Source organism: Terrapene carolina, unplaced genomic scaffold (assembly GCF_002925995.2).
Source record: "Terrapene carolina triunguis isolate 2854851 unplaced genomic scaffold, T_m_triunguis-2.0 Scaffold132, whole genome shotgun sequence".
NCBI classification, from domain to species: domain Eukaryota; kingdom Metazoa; phylum Chordata; order Testudines; family Emydidae; genus Terrapene; species Terrapene triunguis.
Window position 1 is genome coordinate 4,040,943 of NW_020664483.1, and position 19,726 is coordinate 4,060,668.

A 19,726-nucleotide genomic window follows, 5' to 3' on the forward strand; every position below is an offset into this window, starting at 1 on the left:
GTGTGTGTGTGTGTGTGTGTGTGTGTGTGTGTGTGTGTGTGTGTGTGGAGGGGGGATTTCATCCTTGATTTGTATGTGCAACTGTCAGTTGTCACTCAGGCAGAACTCCTGTTGAAATCAATTGGAGTCTTGCCTGGATGCAAAGTACAAGATTTATCCTGTTATTAGCATTAGTAGCAGTTTCATGCACACATCAGAAAGAGGCTACTTCTTAGAGCTAGCAGGATCTTGAGGGCCTGTTGTTAATGTTAATTTGAAAACTGCGCTGGCACATTATGTTCAGGAAATCCAGTACCACAGGGTTAACCATCCGCCTTTTTACTGAATGCAAGGCAGTGAGGAAATTCATTGCTAGGTGCTGTCTCTAATTATTTAAAAGATAATTTGCATGTTACACAGAGACAAATTATCTCCCAGGTGACAGCTGTTTCACTGTGTCCATTCCTGGCAATGGATGTCATGCCGGGAAAATCTGAATAGACACAAAGGGATTAAAACAGAGCTAGGACTTTCTTGCCTTACAGTAAGGGACTTCCCCAAGTCAGAGTTATCATAAAAAAGGAACAGCGGGAAAATACATATTGCAAAAGTACAGTACGTATGAGAAATTTAACTGATTAGACTGTGAGCACTTTTATAGGCCTACTTCTCATTTACGATAGGGTCCCTTTACACCACTCTGGCCATGTAAAGGGGCCTTAAAATGGGTGTAAATGTAATGTACTTAACGTAAATGAGAATCTTGTGCTCTCTGACTGCAGGAACATAAAGTTATTATTACACTGCATTTCTTCTTTGGATAAAAGCCTCAAGGCTTGAGACTTAATCTCACAAGAGATGCAGAAACATAATGCTTTATATTTTCTTTCTTTCTAATGGGTAGCTTTTAAAAAGATATATATTATGGAATACTTTCAAAGTTCTATGCAAGTGACGTACTCTAAGGGAAGATGGGTGACTGACAGGGATATCAGGGACAGTTGCAGATTGCCCTATCTCAATAGAATTATTTATTATAGAAAAAGCAGGTAGCACCACCTATTACTAAAGTTGCCCGACACTTCCCATTGTAAGATCCTTTTTTCAGTTGCTTATAATTTTGCCAAACTTTCAACATTTGGGCTGAATTCTTCTATGTCCGTTGTCTGTTAGGACTGAAGTTTTTGGAAAATTTCAGCCAAAACAGTTCAGCCATTTCCAAGAATGAGACTAGGGAAAAAATACTTGTTTTCTCCATGTTAAACATTTTTGGCAACCTTTTCTTGAGAAGCTTCAGTGCCTCATGCTTTGGGGCAGAGCCTTGAAATTTGGCAGAGGGGTGGTGCTGAGGATAATACTACCACCACCGGCACTGGGGTGTTGTGAAAATAAATTAAGGTTTATGTAGCCCTCAGATACTCTAGTGTTGAGAGCCACAGAAAAGCCCCTGAGGAAATTAATAATTCTGTCTTCAGAGCAAGGTTTGAATAGTGTGAAGTAAATAAGGCCTGGGGCCACACAATGAACAATGAGGGGAAAACAAAATATTGAAAAGCTGCTCATTAAGGGAGAACTGTCTATCCCGTGCACGGAATGAGGTGGGGTCCTGTGGAAAAAATAGTATGTCATCAAGTATGCACAAGGAACCTTAATACTGGCATATCCTAATTTTGGAGTTCTTGACTTTGCAACCTTAATGATGTTCTTCTAATGTAATTTTATATGTGAGTGTGTGTGTTGTGATTTATAAAATATTTAAAGAATATACTAATACAGGGGTCGGCAACCTTTCAGAAGTGGTGTGCCGAGTCTTCATTTATTCACTCTAATGTAAGGTTTCGCGTGCCAGTAATACATTTTAACGTTTTTAGAAGGTCTCTTTCTATAAGTCTATAATATATAACTAAACTATTGTTGTATGTAAAGTAAATAAGGTTTTTAAAATGTTTAAGAAACTTCATTTAAAATTAAATTAAAATGCAGAGCCCCTCGGACCGGTGGCCAGGACCAGGGCAGCGTGAGTGCCACTGAAAATCAGCTCGCGTGCCGCCTTCGGCATGCATGCCATAGGTTGCCTACCCCCTACTAATAACTATGGAGACTTTGTGCTCCTAACTTTGTCCTCATTCACATAGTGTCATCAGGCATGAATTCACTGGTACATGTACAGATTAGGAAAGTGAACTAATAACACCAATTACTCCCTTCTTGACTAAACATTATGTTCACCTTCTGCAACAAGTCAACAACATTGAACTTGACAGAAGATTAAGATATTTTCAAACTTTTCGAAAAACAAACAAAAGGATTACTGAGAAGATGTAGCAGTACTTCCTGGAACAAAAATGACCTTAAACTGTGTTGTGTGGCTGGATAGCTCCTTTATAAAATGGCAATAGTATATCATAGTCTATGTTATACATTCTCATTCACAAGGAATCCACCAATATGGAAACGGGCTACTGGGTAACCATGGCCACCAGCACTTATGTAGGCAACTCACCAAATAGAAATTTTGAGACCGAAGAATTCCCGCTATATATAGCCAGGATCTGCCCTGCAAGACGGTTGTTCTACCTCCATCTGACAGAAGCTGCTCGCTGTGCCATATTGCTTTGAGGAAGGCCTGCCACTTTGGTTTTTGCGGGCAATTTGTTTCCATCTTTTTCTCTCTTGTTATATCTTCTCTATTGCCTCAGACCTCCCTCTTCCCTGGCAGGCTGTAGAGGAACAGACTACAGTGGGAGGAGGCAAGAGCAGCTGAGTTCTGTCTGCTAGTGTCTCATTCCCCCTGCTGCAGTAGACTGTCTTTCCCTTGGCTCCTCAACAAGCAATTTGAGCATGTGGCTTAGCTCCTGGTGTGAAGGCATTTCAGCCACCAGATAATCCAAGGTTACACAGAGAAAGGCAAGGCCTGTGGGACATGTGGCCAGACCTTGACTGAAGCTGGGGATTCTCCCTGCATGTGTGACTCTCTTGGGATAAGATAAGGTAACCTTGTCTGCCCCAATCACCCCTGTTACCCCTGTGATACTGGCTGCCCCAAATCCTCCCATTGTGTCATTCAAGGGGTCTTCATCTATCCAGAGATTGAAAATGTACCTCTTACGAAAGGTTTGTGCCTTGTCCTTAATTTGCAACCCCGACAACTGGCTTGTGGTTTCTATGGGGATTCTTTCTGGAGGGACCCCAGGATCCCAGCATGAAGATAAGGACACAGGTGCTTTAGAAGCAAAGGAGACCTATAGGTTCGTGGGTGTAATTACAGAGAAATGACCTACATATTCAGAAAGTTAATGTCTCATCTACTCCAACCATATCTGTAATACTGTGTGCAATGTTGTTTGCACAGGATGTTCAAGGGTTTGTCAAACTGTGGAGGAAGACAGCAAAGTTCATTGGATGGGTGGGGGGGCAGGGGGAGGACCTGCCTTATGGGCATAGACTTCAAGAGTCAAATATGTTAAGCCTTAAAAAAGGGTAATTGAGAGGGGACTTAAGCCTTGTGTATAAGTACTTGATGGGCTCGTACAAAGAGTCTAGGGCAAAACCTGTTCACACTACAGGCTAAAGGTACAATACAAGACCAAGAATTAAAGCTCAAAGAAGTTCAGACCAGATATCCATTAAGGCTTATTTCAAAAGGTTATTAGCGTGTGCCTGGGTGAGAAGGGGGGGGGGGAAGGCTACCGGGGTGCTCTGTGCAAGAACAAAGTAAACAATGCTGTTCTCTGATGACAGTTGAGAGCCTTTGCTAGGATGAATAATTAGCCATCTCTTGCTCTCTCTCACTTCCTTTTACTGGTAATTCCTTCTAAGCAGTAGGCTACAATTACTGTTTTTCTCAGCCACAGATTTTCTTATGTGAAGTTTCAACCACTGCATTTTGGAGCAGGGGTAGGAAGCCCTGACTGAAGTGTGCTGTGCCAGTGTCAGCTTCTTCCTGTTATTACTTTTACATTCAAAGAATGCCTCCATCACCCCCAAAGGACTCAACAGTGCTGAGATACCTGGGGGGTGGAGACACCTAGGTATGCAATAAGGGCGCCTTTACTTCAGTGAAGGCAAACACCAGCCCCCATGTCATTCCCCTGGGCTTCCCAATGATGATATGTACAGTGAGAATCCTTTAATTTTTAGGAAGCAAAACCAATTCAACTGGTGTTAGCTGTTGGAACCCATCGTAGTGATTTCATTTTGCCCAGCTGTCTGAACACAAGTCTCCTGTAAACAGTAAGTGTTAATGAGGCCAATGGAAACAAGGTAGCCCATTTCAAACAGTTGACAAGAAGATGTGAGTAGCAGCGGGGGAAATTAGGAAATTTTGGAATTTTGTTCGGTGGAAAAACATCACAATTTTGAAGTGTCGACATTTTGGAATTTCGCAAGGAATGGGAATTCTGGGTTCTGAACACCTCTAATTGAGATATTTTATTGCTTTGTTTGGTTTTTTAATACATGGTGAGAGTTCTCGCTTCCTCATATGTCCCACGGAGTAAATCCAAAAATATGCAGTCAGAAGTGATTCATGCTCTCAATACAGCACTATTTATTCATCTGGTGGTGCATTTTGGCATCTACAAGATGACATGTCCTTGCAAAGCTCATCAGTATCAATTACAGGTTTGACCAAAATTGTAGGTGTACATTTCTGCCACTACTATAAATACTGCTGAACCTGTAGCCTGCCTCCTCTCATACAGAAAGCCTTAGCGACCATGTTGCTATTGAAATCATGACTCTGCCACATCCACTGCCACTTCTGATATTACTGCCTTATGATGTCAGCATCACCACTAATACTGCTGGATCTTTACAAGAGAGAATGAATCAGTGGATGGAGAAACAGAGGAACCAGAAGGGGTCCTGAACTTGACTGAGTGGTGTATATAAAACCATGTCTAACATGAAAGAATGAAAGTCAATAAAACAAGCTAACGATCCGTCCTTCTCTGAATTGCTGCAGAGCTGTATAGGCACTTTAGACAGCAGCAGAGGAAAAGGGAACAACTGCTGCTTCTGCCAAGGTCAAAAAACAATTGCTAACCATTCATCTTCCCTTTTGCTGCCACTGGTGTGAACCTTGCTAGCATGTCTAACAACAAGTGACAGTGTAACCATGTCTGGGCCCATAACAAAGGCAAAAGTGTCGGAAACATTTTGTGGTTCATGGTAAAGATGTGGCCACAGCTGCGTGCACACACTGTAACACAAATATAAGCAATTAAAAAGACTGATGACATCTAACTACAACCAGGTTATTGAATCACTTTCATGGTAAATCTAAAAATGTATTAACTGAGCAGTATCAGTGAAAATGTAAAGAACGTTGCCATCTTAGTCCATCCCTACTATAGTGATCTCATTCTCCCTCAGTATCTTATTCTTTAGCTGCTATTGGTAACACACTCTTTACTTTAACTTTACATTTGCTATGTGCCATACCTTTTCTGTAAATCAAAATTAACCTTTCCCGTAAATAAAAAACAATCTCTGATATATTAATAAATCAGAAACTTCACAATCCTCTATGTAGATTGCCATAGGAAAGACTTCCCTAGAGAAAAATGGTTCGTACTTGCATAGAAACATTGACCTGGAAACATTAAAAACTTATGAGTTCAAGTAATACATTACTGTGGGGTTTTTTTCATCTGGTTCAACCCTATCTTCCTGCACAGGGTAGGGAGAACAGACCAGCAAATAGCTAAATGCCAGAATATTTACATGGAAGAGAGATCTCAGGAAGAGAAATAATACCCCACATATCTGAGGGTTCTTGACAAGATGCAGGTCCAGTCCTGGCTAAGGGAATGGGAATACTTTTCAAAGGACTTCACTATTTAAGGTGACACTTAGTAACATGTTCCTCCCCAAAATGAATACAAAAAAACCTTCCATCATTAACTGAGGAGGGGAGGGATAGCTCAGGGGTTTGAGCATTGGCCTCCTAAACCCAGGGTTGTGAGTTCAATTCTTGAGGGGGCCATTTAGGGATCTGGGGCAAAAATCTGTCTGGGGATTGGTCCCACTTTGAGCAGGGGGTGGGACTAGATGCCCTCCTGAGGCCCCTTCCAACCCTGATATTCTATTCTATGTACGCCAGCTAACAAATGTACATGGCGCTATGTGGCCCAGCGTTCTCATGCAAAACAGCACCTAGCACAGTGGGGTCCCGTTCCATGACTAGGGCTCCTAGCCACTATGGTAATGCTAATAATAATAACATTAATTATAATAAAGCAGGCTGGTATCAGACTGCTTGGGAAAAACACATGCTGCCTGAACAAGAGGCAAAAACCTGTCTATTGGCAGACATGAAACTGCCTTGACTGCTTCGAGAAATGTAACTTCAAAACCCACAGGGTGGCAATACTGGATTAGTTCACTGGTCTATCTAATCTGATTCTGCCCCTGGAAGTGACTAGTACCTAACGTTTAATAGGCAAGAGGGACTTGTCCTTAATGCATATCTGCAACTGTTCAATGCTTAATATGTGCAATAAAGTACTTCCTGAAAGAGGGAATCAGTCTTATGTTCTGAAGTATATGATCTGGTTACTTTCTTATCATTGTTTCAGGCTGCACAACTGAAATTATTATTCATCTTCAAAGACAAAATATTTTCTTAAAATGGAGTTAAGGCTGTAAATGCTCATTTGTTCTTTAGTAAAAAGCCCTATTGGAACCTTGCAATTATATTAAAAACAAATAAAACAAAACAAAACTGGAAGCCAGGAAATTCTAAGTGAGGGTTATATTTAAATTTTTGAAAGTCTGGTTCCTGTGATTTTCAGGAAGCATTCCCACATCCCCATGTTTATCAGTGCACAACTGCTTTGGTACATTAAGGAAGAGGGCTTTCAAAGTCTTTGAAATCAGCAGGAGTGCAGAAGTTGGGGAAATATATATGCTGATTGTGAAATTTCTAAAGTTTGTAAAGAGCTCACAAGCTTCTGAGAAGTTCAAAAGATTTTGAGTGGGTATCTCCAACATGAACCATGCAACAACTCCAAAAATAAGCACACAGAACCATAGGAATTGCCAGACTGGATCAGACATGTGGTCTTTCTAGACCAATGCCCCGACTCAGACAGTGGCCAGTACCAGATGCTTCAGAGGAATGTGCAAGAAATCTGGAATAACCTGCCCATAGGGAAAGTTTCTTCCTAACTCTAAATAGTCAGGATTGGTTTCTGCCCTGAAGCAGGGAGGTTTATATCCCTTCCAAAACTCTTGGTTTTTAATTCTTTAATTCTTACTACAGTATCTCTGGATATTCTTGCTATCAATATAAATGTCCAATTCTTTTTTGAATCCAGCTAAGCTTTTGGCCTCAATGTTATCTTGTGGCAGTGATTTCTACAATGAATTGTGCGCAGTGTGAAAAAATATTTCCTTTTTCACTTTCCAATTTCAGTGAACACCCCCTTTGTTCTCCTCTCCAAAGTACACAGTTCCAGTCTTTTCAATCTCCCTTCGTATGAGTTTTCCCATGCCTCTAATGATTCTCCCTGCCCATATCTGAAGCCCTCCCTTTCTGACAGATACTGAAGGCGGGAGAGGGATAGCTCAGTGGTTTGAGCATTGGCCTGCTAAAGCCAGGGTTGTGAGTTAAATCCTTAAGGGGGCCATTTAGGGATCTGGGGCAAAAATCTGTCTGGGGATTGGCCCTGCTTTGAGCAGGGGGTTAGACTAGATGACTTCCTGAGGTCCCTTCTAACCCTGATACTCTCTATGAAGATTGAAGATACTGAATCAGGGTGACTAGAACTGAATACAGCTATCCTGGTATGGGCTCACTTTTGATTTACATAATGGCATTGTAATATATACAGTATTATGCTTTATCCCATTTTGCTTTTTCAACTGCTACTGCACATTGAGTAGAGATTTTTCACTGAACAGTCTGCTGTGAAGACCTGGTCTTTTTCTTGAGTTGTTGCAGCTAATTTAGCATTCATTAAAGTGTATGAGTAGTTCAGATTATTCTTTCCTATGTTAATTATTTTACAGTTGTAAACATTAAATTTCATCTGCCACCATGCTGCCAATTCACAAGCTTGGATACATCCTGTGAAATTACTCTCTGTCTTGTCTAGTCTTGACTAACCTAAATAATTTTGTTTTATCTGCAAATTTTGCCACCATCTGCAAATCATTTATAAATATACTAAACAAGACCGGATCTACTTTGGAACCTTTTGGCACCCCACTGTTAACCTTTTACCATAATGAAAATTTACTATCCACGCCTACTCTTCCTTTTTTGTCTTTTAGTCAGTTTCTGTTCCAGGACAATCCTTGGTGCCTCTCACACCATGACTACTTAGGTTCTTTAGTAGACTCTTGTGAGGGATTTTATCAAAGACTTTTAGAAAGTCCAAATAAATGATGTCAACTAGTTCTTTTTTATCCACTATTCTACTGACATAGTCAAAGAATTCTAATAAAGAACTGATGCATAACTTTCCTTTGCAGATGCTATCTTCAAAAGCACTGGCTCTGACTGAGGACTGCTAAATAAAATAAATGTAGAGTGTCTATAGGCCAAGGCACTTTTGAGATATGACATTGCTAAAAAGCATCAGAAGACTTCAAAAACACTTTCTCTCATTTTTCAAACACTCATATCCTCAAAATACCTTGTTTAATTAGTCAAAAATTTCCAAAAGGAACAAAAAATTCTCTGGAAGGAGACATAAGAAACAGAAATAACCAGGCCTCTTTTCCAAAACAGGGTTTACTGTCTCTTATCATTTGAGAGAAGAATTTTGGAACTGGGCTCTACCTCAGAATTCCTAGTCCAAAAGACTTCCTCATACCTAACCACAGATGTCACAAGCAGATCAGCTTTATAGAGAATCCATATAACTATCCCCCTGCTGAGAACTGGTATGGGGACCTCTGTTGTGCTTCCAGGTAGAATCCAGGCACAGTTTGCCAGCAGGAAAATTGATTTAAAGTTAAAACACTTTTCAATGGTCCACATTTACACAAAGGACATGAAAAGTCTAGAGGGGAAAGTCCACAGAGTCTGTTACATGCCAGGTAAGCAGCCACAAACTAATCAGTGCAGGAATGTCATGACTAGATCCAGTTCCATACATAACACATTACTTCAAATATTTGCAATGACCTGTGACTAAAAACTGTTTCATGAAATTCAACCAAACTTTACATAAACATTCTCCTTTGCCTTCAGAGTAAGTTTGGTAATTTTGAGGCCAAATTAATTTTCCAAGCCCAGGTTCCAGGGGTGCTAAAATTAGGCTTTTTAAATAAAAGCTGGTTCCAACCTTAATAACACAGCAGCTACCACTCATCTATAATAAAATTTTGGGAGCAGAAAGAAAGTCTCTCTCTGAAAGACTTTTGCTGTTAGACAGCAATGAATGACAGCCAACTTACTGAAAGATTTATATACATACATGTGTGTTTAAGAACCTTAGTTTTCCAAGTATTCCAGGGCAGCAAATAGACTAGTTAGGCATAGAATACATGCTGTAATAAAAGGAAACAATAATTTTATTCAGAAAGCAGAATTTGCTCTCATCTTACCTATAAAGATCTTTGATCAATCCCTCCTTCCAGCGAGAACAAAGATTGTTAAGGACCCGCTCATGCTGGCCAAACAAACAAATGTAGTTGGAGACAGGGAAGGGCTCCTTTGAAAGGCAGGTAATGGTTTCTACCATACAGTATTGGTTGACATGTATCCTGAAGTAATTCCCCTTTGTTGCATCCCCTGTTATGATTTCCATCCCCTGGAACAAAAATAGTATGAATATTAAGAAAACTATTTAGACTGAGGGGATTTTCCAGTTGGCACATGTATAGTATCAGCTAAAACTGATGTTACACATCCTGATAGTTACACTAGTTCTTTCTGAAACTAAGAAGATTTTAGTAGCAAATAGCAGCTATAGAAAATGTAGTTTATAAAGCAAGGCACCTTAGTAAGGCTGATGGCACAATCATAGAAATGTAGGACTGGAAGGGATCTTGAGAGGTCATCTAGTCCAGCCCCCTGATCTGAGTCAAGACCATTTCTGACAGATGTTTGTGTAATCTATTCTTAAAAACTTCTGACAGGGATTCCCTTGGAAGCCTATTCCAGTGCTGAACTATCCTTATAATTAGAAAGTTTTTCCCTAATATCTAATTTAAATCTCCCTTACTTTAGCTTAAGTCCACTACTTCTTGTTCTACCTTCAGTAGACATAGAGAACAATTGATCACTATCCTCTTTATAACAGCCCTTAACAGATTTGGAGACTGTTATCAGATCTCCCCTCCGCCTTCTTTTCTCAAGACTAAACATGCCCAGGTTTTTTAACTTTTCCTCATTGGTCAGGTTTTCTGAACCTTTGATCATTTTTGTTTCCCTCCGCACTCTCTCCAGTGTGTTAACATCTTTCTTAAAGTGTGGAGACTAGACCTGGATACAATGCTCCAGCTGAGGACTCACCAGTGTCAAGCAGAGTGGGACAATTACCTCCTATGTCTTACATGCGACACTCCTGTTAGTACACCCCAGAAAGATATTAGCCTTTTTGCAACTGGATCACATTGTTCACTCATATTCAATTTGAGATCCACTATAACCCCCAGCCCCCTTTTTCAGCAGTAATATTGCCTAGCCTGTTATTCCCTATTTTGTAGTTGTGCATTTGATTTTTCTTTCCTGAGTGTAGTACTTTGCACCTGGCTTTACTGAATTTTATCTTGTTGACAGACCAATTCTCCAAATTATCAAGGTTATTTTGAATTCTAATCCTGTCCTCCAAAGTGCTAGCAACCCCTCCCAGTATGGTGTCAGCCATAAATTTTATAAGCACTCTCTCTAATCCATTATCCATGTCATTCAAAAATATTGACTGTATTGGACCTCAAGATAGACCACTGCAAGACCCTGCTAGACACATCCCTCCAGATTGACAGCACCCATTGATAACAACTCTTTGAGTATGGTCTTTTGATCAGTTATGCATCCACCTTATAATAATTTCATCTAGACCACATTTCCCTAATTTGCTTATGAGAAAGTCATGTGGGAATGAGTCAAACATCAAGATATATCACGTCTACAGCTTCCCACCTATCCACTAGGCCAGTATCCCTGTCAAAGAAGGGAATCAGGCTGGTTTGGCATGATTTGTTTTTGACAAATCCATGCTGGCTATTACTTATACCCTATTATCCCCTAAGTGCTTACAAACTGATTGTTTAATAATTTGTTCCAGTAACTTTCCATTTATTGAAGTTAGTCTATAATTCCCCGGGCTCTCTTTGTTCTTTGTTGCTATTATATTTGCCCTTCTCCAGTTCTCTGGGATCTCAACCATTCTCCATGAATTCTCAAAGATAATCCAAAATTGCTTCATCTAGTTCCTTAAGTATCCTAAGATCAATGTCATTAGGCCCTGTTGACTTGAATACCTCTAACCTATCTAAATATTCTTTAACCTGTTCTTTCCCTATTTTGGCTCTTGTTCCTTTCCCCTTGTTAATATGAACTGTGTTGAATATTTGATCACTATTAATCTTTTTAGTGAAGACTGAAGCAAAATAGGCATTAAACAATGTAGCCTGCTTGATGTCATCAGTTATTAGCTCTCCTTCCCCACTGAGTACTTATACTTTCCTTCATCTTTCTCTTGCTCCTAATGTATTAATAGAATGTCATCTTATTGCCTTTTATATGCCTCTTGCTAGGTGTGCCTGAGGCCTTCTGATTTCGTGAATTAGCCTTTTTGATTTTTTTTTATAGCTATTTTGATAGCTATTTCTTTGTACTCCTCTTCAGCAATCTGTCCATGTTTCCACTTTTTGTAGGACTCCCTTTTGATTTTCAGGTCTTTAAAGACCTCCTGATGGAGCCACGTTGGTTTCTTACTACTCGTCCTATCTTTCCTTTGCATCAAGATAGCTTGCTGTTGCATCTTTAATATTGTCGCTTTGAGAAACTACCAGCTCTTCTGAACTCCTTTCTCCCATAGGTTTTCTTCCCATGGGACCTCACCTACCAGGTCTCTGTGAATTTGTTAAAGTCTGCTTTTTGATGCCCATTGTCCTTAATCTGCTGCACTTGCTTCTTCCTTTCCTTCATATCATGAAATCTATCATTTCATGCTCACTTTCACCCAAACTGCCTTCAACTTTTCAGACTCACAACCATTTCCTCCCTGTTAGTCAGAATGAAGTCTAAAAATGGCCATTTGCCTGCTATGGCACCCCTTTGAAGTCAATGGGGACCTATATGGGTATAGAAGTCTGCCCACATGCGATCATTTGGAAGATCCGGACTTAAGCTCTTCTATTTACTTTTAATATCAAAAGTAGCTTACAGTAACAAGGATTTTAAAAACTACTATTATGATGCAAAAATAACCAAGTCAGTAACCAGATAGAAATAAAAGGAAACTCATTTAGCATTGCTAACAGTATAAGAAAAGACACAAAGCCCAGTATTTTAGTATAATTAAATTGCACAAAAATTTAGTGAATTACAAAAGAATGTAAAAGTTAAAACAGGTGCATTGAGCTCTCTTAACCAAGCATTTTGGTTTTCTGCAGCGATTTTGTTGAGCAATGACCTCGATATAGGATTTATTTATTTTTTATTTTATTTGCTGAAGTTGATTTGGAATTGCTATTACCCAAAGATAACAGTGACCTCATATAAATGTTAAACCGCATTAGTAAATATTCTCTTTGGTAAATCACTGTTTATTATTATTTGACATAGTTGTACTAACTTTAGAAATGCATATTACACTTTTAGCCATCCCAGTCTATAGGGTTAAACTGTATTTATCAACTACAGTATTTAAAAATGATACTTTAGTCTTGACAAACTGCAAGAGCAGTTATCATCTATTCATGCAATTCTTTCACAATATTCATCCATTCGGGTGCTACATCTCTCTAGGTTTTTCTACAACTTCCATCACTGCTGTACTAGAGCACCTCCTAAAATTACAGAGTCAAATCCTCAACTTGTGTAAATCAACATAGTTCTGTGGAAAATAATGATGCTATATAGATTTACACCAGCTGAGGATCTGGCCCAAAAAGTGTACAAATGAAGGTATACTTATTGAACTCGCTTTTCCTTCTAGTCAGCAGAGGATGCTTATTGTTTCTAGTTTGTTTGAATTTTGTGAGAAATAAGCCCGCAAAGCAGCCTTTTAAACTGTCAAGAGGTAGTGTGGTCTAGTGGATATAGCACTATACTGGGACTAGGAAACCTGGTTCTACTCCCATTTCTACCATAAACATGCCATGTGACTTTGGATAAATCATTTCCCCACTCTCTTTCAGTGACGTAGTCTGTTTAATCTATTTAAATGGTAAATTCTTCATAACAGGGACTGTCTTTTACTCTAGCAATATGAGACCCCAATCCTCGCTGGGGACTCTAGGCTTTACTGCAACATCACTACAACTGAAATACTAATTGTGTTGGATGTTAATTCTGGTGTGACTGTGCTTGCTTTCATTTAGCCAAAATCAATCAGCTACCGAATGAATGGACAAAAGATAATCATACATTTTAAACCTCATATTTCAATGTTGTGGCCAAATATTTCACAGGTATATTTTGAGCTGTGCTCATGTTCTAGTTTTGTAAAATTAGTTGCTAGGTTACAGCAAGCTCTGTTACTCCTGCAGCACTCTGCTAATACGTTTTGCTAGTTTTTCTCATTTCTTTCTGCAGTATGTTCTTTGATGATGTGCATGAAGTGTTTGGAATGTTTTAAAAGATGTTCTCTTTTAAGAGGACTGTGAACAAGTCAAAAGGTGCAGTGAAAGAGTTCTAATAATGCTTTTGGTATTTAGAGTAGAAGAGACACTCCTTGTCAGGCCTCCCCCAAAAGGGCTATTGTAAGGTTCCTTCTGGATCCATCACACAGAACCCAAAAAAGAGGGGGACCAATTATTTGATTTTTCATAGCTTCTTCTAAGTCTATATCCCCCCCCCACTTTAAACTCTCTATTCTTACTAAGGATCTCTGAACTTAGGGAACCAAAAATCCTGAAAAGCTATGGGGGTTCTGTTGGCCTCATGCCACGAGTGAAGGTCTTGCACAGATGGTATCTTAGAGAATCTGTCCTTTTAGGTTGTTTGTGTGTATGTTGTATTTGTGGTATACCTGTGAATTTAAGTTTCTGGTAAATGAAGAGCTGAAAATGCCTTAAAGACACTGGTAATAAAGAATCACAGTTCATGGAGCTATTGATAAAAGCCCTGATTCAGGAAAGCTTTTATGCATGTACTTAAGTCCATCACTATTCAGGACATTACTCAAGCGCATGGTACTTACGTAATGTCCTGAATAAGAATGCGTTCCTGAATCAAAGGCAAAGCAAAGAAAAATTCAGTAATAATACTTACATAATTAGGTTGTGTAATTTGTACATCCAAGCGTGTAGGGATTCCTGGTTTGGAAATATGCAAGTAATTATAACCTCCGGGTAGAACACCTCCTACACAGACAAAACAGCTAAGATTAATATCTTTGTTAATGTTGTAAATCACAATTTATTTATTCAGCCATAAAAAAAAAAAAAAAAAAAAAAAGCAAGTTCCCCCCAAGTCATATGTTATTTACTAAAGAATTCCTCGGAGAAAAAAAAATGTTGCTTTTTGATGGCATTCGTATTGTATATGTTTTTGTATTTTTGTGTATTTCAGTGCAATAGTCACATTGGGCCAGATTCTGATCACAGTTATATTGGTGTTAAAATGGAATATAGATACTGATTTCAGCGGAATTATTCCAGATTTACAACCGTGTAAGTGACATCATAATCTGGTACATTATTAGCAAAGAATATATTCTTTATATTTCTTTTGGTAACGGCAAGATGTAATATGCAACTTAAGACAAACTAGGGATGGTAAATCTCAAAGGACACATTTTCAAAGATCCGTGCAGCATGTAACTCTTGCAAAGAACATACACACTTATGCACAAATATACATCAACAAAGCAATGGATTTGTGCATATATATATTGCGATATCCTGTCCCTTTAAATGTTTGGACACACTGCACTTCCCCCTTCCCAGTGGCCTCACTTTCGTGTTGGTTTTAGTTTTGCTGCCAGAATGATAAAGCTACCATCATAGCTGACAGCTGTGTTTCTATCAGTGCCTTGTGTGTCTATCTCCTTCTCTGCTGGGTCCAAAAATAACATATTGGTTATGAGGACCTTCTATCCCACGAGTGTCCAGTGCTCCCATTTCCTTAACAAGAAGAAGAATAAGCAAACAGATAATATTTTAAGAAAGGAAAACACTTCCCCTAGAAACAAGGAGGCAGACTGCTGCTGCATTTTGCTTCAGGCATAACTGGAACCAGCCAGCTAGAGAGGAGGAAGTAGGCAATTAGAAGTAGAACCAAGGAAGAGGTTTCTGCCATTGCTGCTGAGCTGCCAGAATTGTTCAAACAGAACAGTGATGGGTAGGGTTGCCAACCCTCCAGGATTGGCCTGGAGTCTCTGGGAATTCAAGATTAATCTTTAATTAAAGATGGTCATGTGATGAAATCTCCAGGAATACAGCCAACCAAAACTGGCAACCCTAGTGATGGGGAAACAAGCAGCCATCTTGGCTGAACCATGTGCAAGCAGGCAGGGAGACAGCTTTATCCTGCACTGAGGACTTCAGCCAGCAGAGGGTGCCGAATTGCAGCCAAAGGAAGAAATCTGCATTCTGCAGTGTAGGCACTCAGCAAGCAGAGGGCGATCAAGCACAGACAGCACTCTCGTCAACCCAAAGAAACTTCCAACCAAGTGTTTTATCTCAGTTTGATGTATTGGTTACCCATTACAAAGAAAGTGCTAAGGATGATATGCTCTCTCTTGTGAAGGGAATGGTAATAAAAGGTATAGTGTTGGAACATAAGAATCCCCAGTTTACACAGTTCGTGTCAGGTCAATGTGAATTATCTGTGAATCATGGTTGCATCTTACGGGGAATGCGAGTGACCTTTCCACTTCTGGTTTTAGAAGCTCTTCACAAAGATCACTGTGGCATTGTTTGGATAAAGACAATAGCCCAGAGTCATGTCTGCTGGCCAGGGATCAACAAAGACGTTGCGAGGAAGATCAAGTGCTATACTATGTGTTAGCAAATTCACCATGATCCTCGCCCATTTCATCTATATCCTTGGTCTTGGCCTCAGACTCCTTGGACATGTATTCACATGGACTTTGCTGGACCATGAGAAGGTTACATGCTTTTGGTTGTAGTTGATGCCCATTTGAAATGGCCATAAGTTTTCAGAATGACTTCTACTACAGCTACCAAGACCATTGGACACCTCTGTACCTTGTTTAATCATTTTGGTTTATTGTTACAGTTGGTGAGTGACAATTGATCTCAACTGTGTTCTGGAGAATTTCAGAGGTCCCTAGCTTCAAATGGAATTATCACATACACTCTGCTCCATACCATCCTGCTACAAATGGACTAGCAGAACATTTTGTACAGACACTTAACCATGCCTTAAGAGCTAACAAGTGTATTTTGAGTCATCAGCAGAAATTGGACAATTTCTTGCTTGTCTACAGAAATGCACCACATGCCACCATCCAGGAGTCACCTGCAACTCTTTTCTTGAAGTGATATTTGCATACCTGTTGGGACCTGCTATGTCCTGATGGTGCCTCCTGTGCAGCCAAATCCCAAGCTGTGCATAATGATCAATGACGTGAGACTTGTCATAATTCTTTTGAAGTAGGAGACTTAGTGTGGACTTGCAACTATGGTTGTGGAATGAAATGGGTACCTGGAGATCTTGTAAAATGCATGGGATCTGTTTCGTTTGTGGTGAAACTATCCAGTTGTACTCTATGGATTGACATATAGATCAGTTGCAGCCTCAGCAAGTACCAAAATCCGGGGATGTTCCAGTAGGACTTTCTGTTCCTCCGATTGAAACCTCTCCAGTTAAAACTACTAATTTTGATGGCTTGGTGGAAGAAACTTTGGTATCTGGTCTAGCTGATTCCTTACCAGATCCAACTGATTCCTTATCATCAACTGTTGCTGTTGTTCAGCACACTGCCGCACCACCATTACCATGTTATCACAAAAGAGTGTGAACACCAGTGGTGCACCTGAACGTATAAATTATTTAGTTAGTGAGTTGCTAACTAAATAAGGCAGAATAATCCCTTGCAATTTAAGAGTCTGCGGTAGTCTACCTGTAACCTTTAATTAGGTTATAGAGTGTTTTTTGTTAGCCGTGTAAATGATAATGTATATATTTTTGTGAAGTTCTTTAAAGTAGGGTGGAGGAATGTGGTGTCCTGTCCCTTTAAACATTTGGGTGCTCTGCAGTCCCCCTGCCCCAGTGAAAAGCCTCACTTACGCGTTGGTTTCAGTTTTGCTGCCAGAACAATAAAGCTACCACCACAGCAGACAGCTGTTTTTCTATCTCCTTCTCTGCTGGTCCAAATATAACATATATCAGACATACTACATGTGCAAATAGATCAGACGGAACATTGCACTTGCAATTACCCCATTGGCACACACTACTGTGATTTTTTATGGGCCCAAAGGCCTGCACGCATTGGCTGAAATCATGCCTGTACATAGGGCCAACACAGGGTCTGTGAACCAGTTAACTCAGACTTGAGGGCTAGTGCTGGCTCTCTGTGTAGGGGTGAATTTCACACAATGTGGTTCATCCATTGCAAAGGATTTTGAAAGTCTGGTCCCCAAAATGTAAGATATCCAGTTTGTTTCTGATTAACTTTATTTTGGAAATCTCACAAGACTAAGCTTTTTTTTTTACAAAATTTCTGTTACCTCCAGGATTTGGCTCGATGTGAAATAACATGAGAATAGAATTTCTTGGCACATTCTGACACTTCTGTTTTGGGACTAAACCAGGAAGTGCAGAGACACACTAAAATTTAACCTTCTGTGTGTTACTAGGAATCATTTACCATTGGATTTCGGCATCAAAACTGATTCCTTTGGGGCAAGATTTGAGAAAAAGTTATTTTATTGAACTTGTTGGCTCAGTGCCTAATAAGAACAAGGATAAATCACAGATAGAAAGAATGAGTTTTTTCATAAGAGTTTGTTGCTAACAATTAGATCATTAATATGAAATTCTCAGAAAATTCAATTGGTCAAAGGTGTAAACTGCAAGGTTGGGAGAGGCAAATCTGAAAGATTTCAAGTACTGTAGGCTAAAAACTAGTATGTGTTGTTACAAGCTAAGTATAAGTGATCTAATTAGCTGCACTACATGTTCTCATCAAACAGTGTTAAGCTAGACACACCTTTATCATCAAGAAGTGAGTCTAAAGATAGAGATGAAGAATGAACGGCAAACAAATGGAACAGAGAACAAGTGTGATGGTAGTGACAAAGTGTGAGGACATGGAGTCTTCATTCACTAATATGGTTAAGTATAAATAAAGTAACATTACACCTACTGCAGGTACCCATCAGCTCAGGTGTACAGCATAAAATTTACTACAGTTCAACAATTTGTTACTTATATAAAAAATTCCAACAATACTAATATAATTCATGCCATACTATGGCATTTTGTGCTACAGAAGAAAGTATTGAAGAAAACCTAGAAGTGTAACAAACTGAAGAATTTGTTTTTGACACACCTTGAATTTTACATCCCTTGTACATAGGGATGAGTCTATCCAGATCTTCTGGTGGCTCAGAAACTGGCTCAAGAGTTGGATCAAAGAGATTCAGCATAGCTGCAGCGAGCTGGAAACCAATCTCTTTTGAACTGAAATTGCTGTGTGTCCATTCATTTGCATAATATATATTGGAGAACTTGGTTAAAGGTCCTGCCGCTCTGATAGTAACGTCATTAGTATGGAAGTTGGCATCAATCACAAGTCTTCCATCATAAACAAGGCACGCGTCATTGATCGCCTTGAAGGTTTCATAATCCACTCCCTTGTTGGAAAAGTTAAAGAATGCCTAAAAAGATGTAATAAGTGTAGGTCATACTACATTAGTCATTGTCTAATACAATAAATGAGGTTGTGTGACTCATTATTTAATGTGATTTATTTTACAAACTACAGCACAAAATACAACATGACTTTGTATACCCTGATGTGGCCTATTGACCAAATTTTAAGATTAATTAAAAGGGACCCAAAGAGCTGAGATTTATTGAGCTAAGAGTATTCATAATTTCCTACTTTCTGGTTAACTAGATGTACTGTATTTTAATAGCTTTATATTATTTAGTCCTTTAAATATCCCGAACTCCAGTACATATTTTATCTTTGTAATTACAAGTATATGATACAGAACGCAAAGCTTTACAAAATTCTCCTCCACCCCCCGCATCATATAAGCCAAACTGAAAAACAATGTACTTGAAAATAACACAATTTCACGTCTTTGAAAGGGTATTTGTGCATTACATATATTTTTGTATGCTAAAGCTATAATATTTATGAGAAACCATAACTATCATGTTTGCCAGATTAGTTTTTATACTCTGTAGATATAATGGTATTCTATTTTTCAACTAACAAATGTTTGGGGTAATTTCAAACATTTATTAGTACATGAAGACAAATGAATGATAAAATATAAACTGGTCAAGTAAAAGATTTTTCCATCAGAATTATGAGATGCTAGGTTTCTATTTAAATTTTCTTGATTATACATCATGTGTTCTTTCTTCAACAAGGTTTGCATCTCTTTCTAACTTAACATTTTTTTAACTTAT

The 19,726-nt window shown here is 39.1% G+C and overlaps 1 protein-coding gene across 1 annotated transcript in view; it reads right to left on the reverse strand.

Annotated features, from left to right (window-relative positions):
* CFAP61 (cilia and flagella associated protein 61) overlaps positions 1-19,726 on the reverse strand; it is a 180,859-nt gene that overhangs the window by 25,325 nt on the left and 135,808 nt on the right. The window contains exons 22-24 of the mRNA XM_024206984.2: positions 18,633-18,960; positions 14,381-14,472; positions 9,541-9,746 (exon numbers count right to left, since the gene is read on the reverse strand). Of these exons, the coding sequence (XP_024062752.2) occupies positions 9,541-9,746; positions 14,381-14,472; positions 18,633-18,960 (626 nt within the window). The remainder of the gene's footprint in view (positions 1-9,540; positions 9,747-14,380; positions 14,473-18,632; positions 18,961-19,726) is intronic.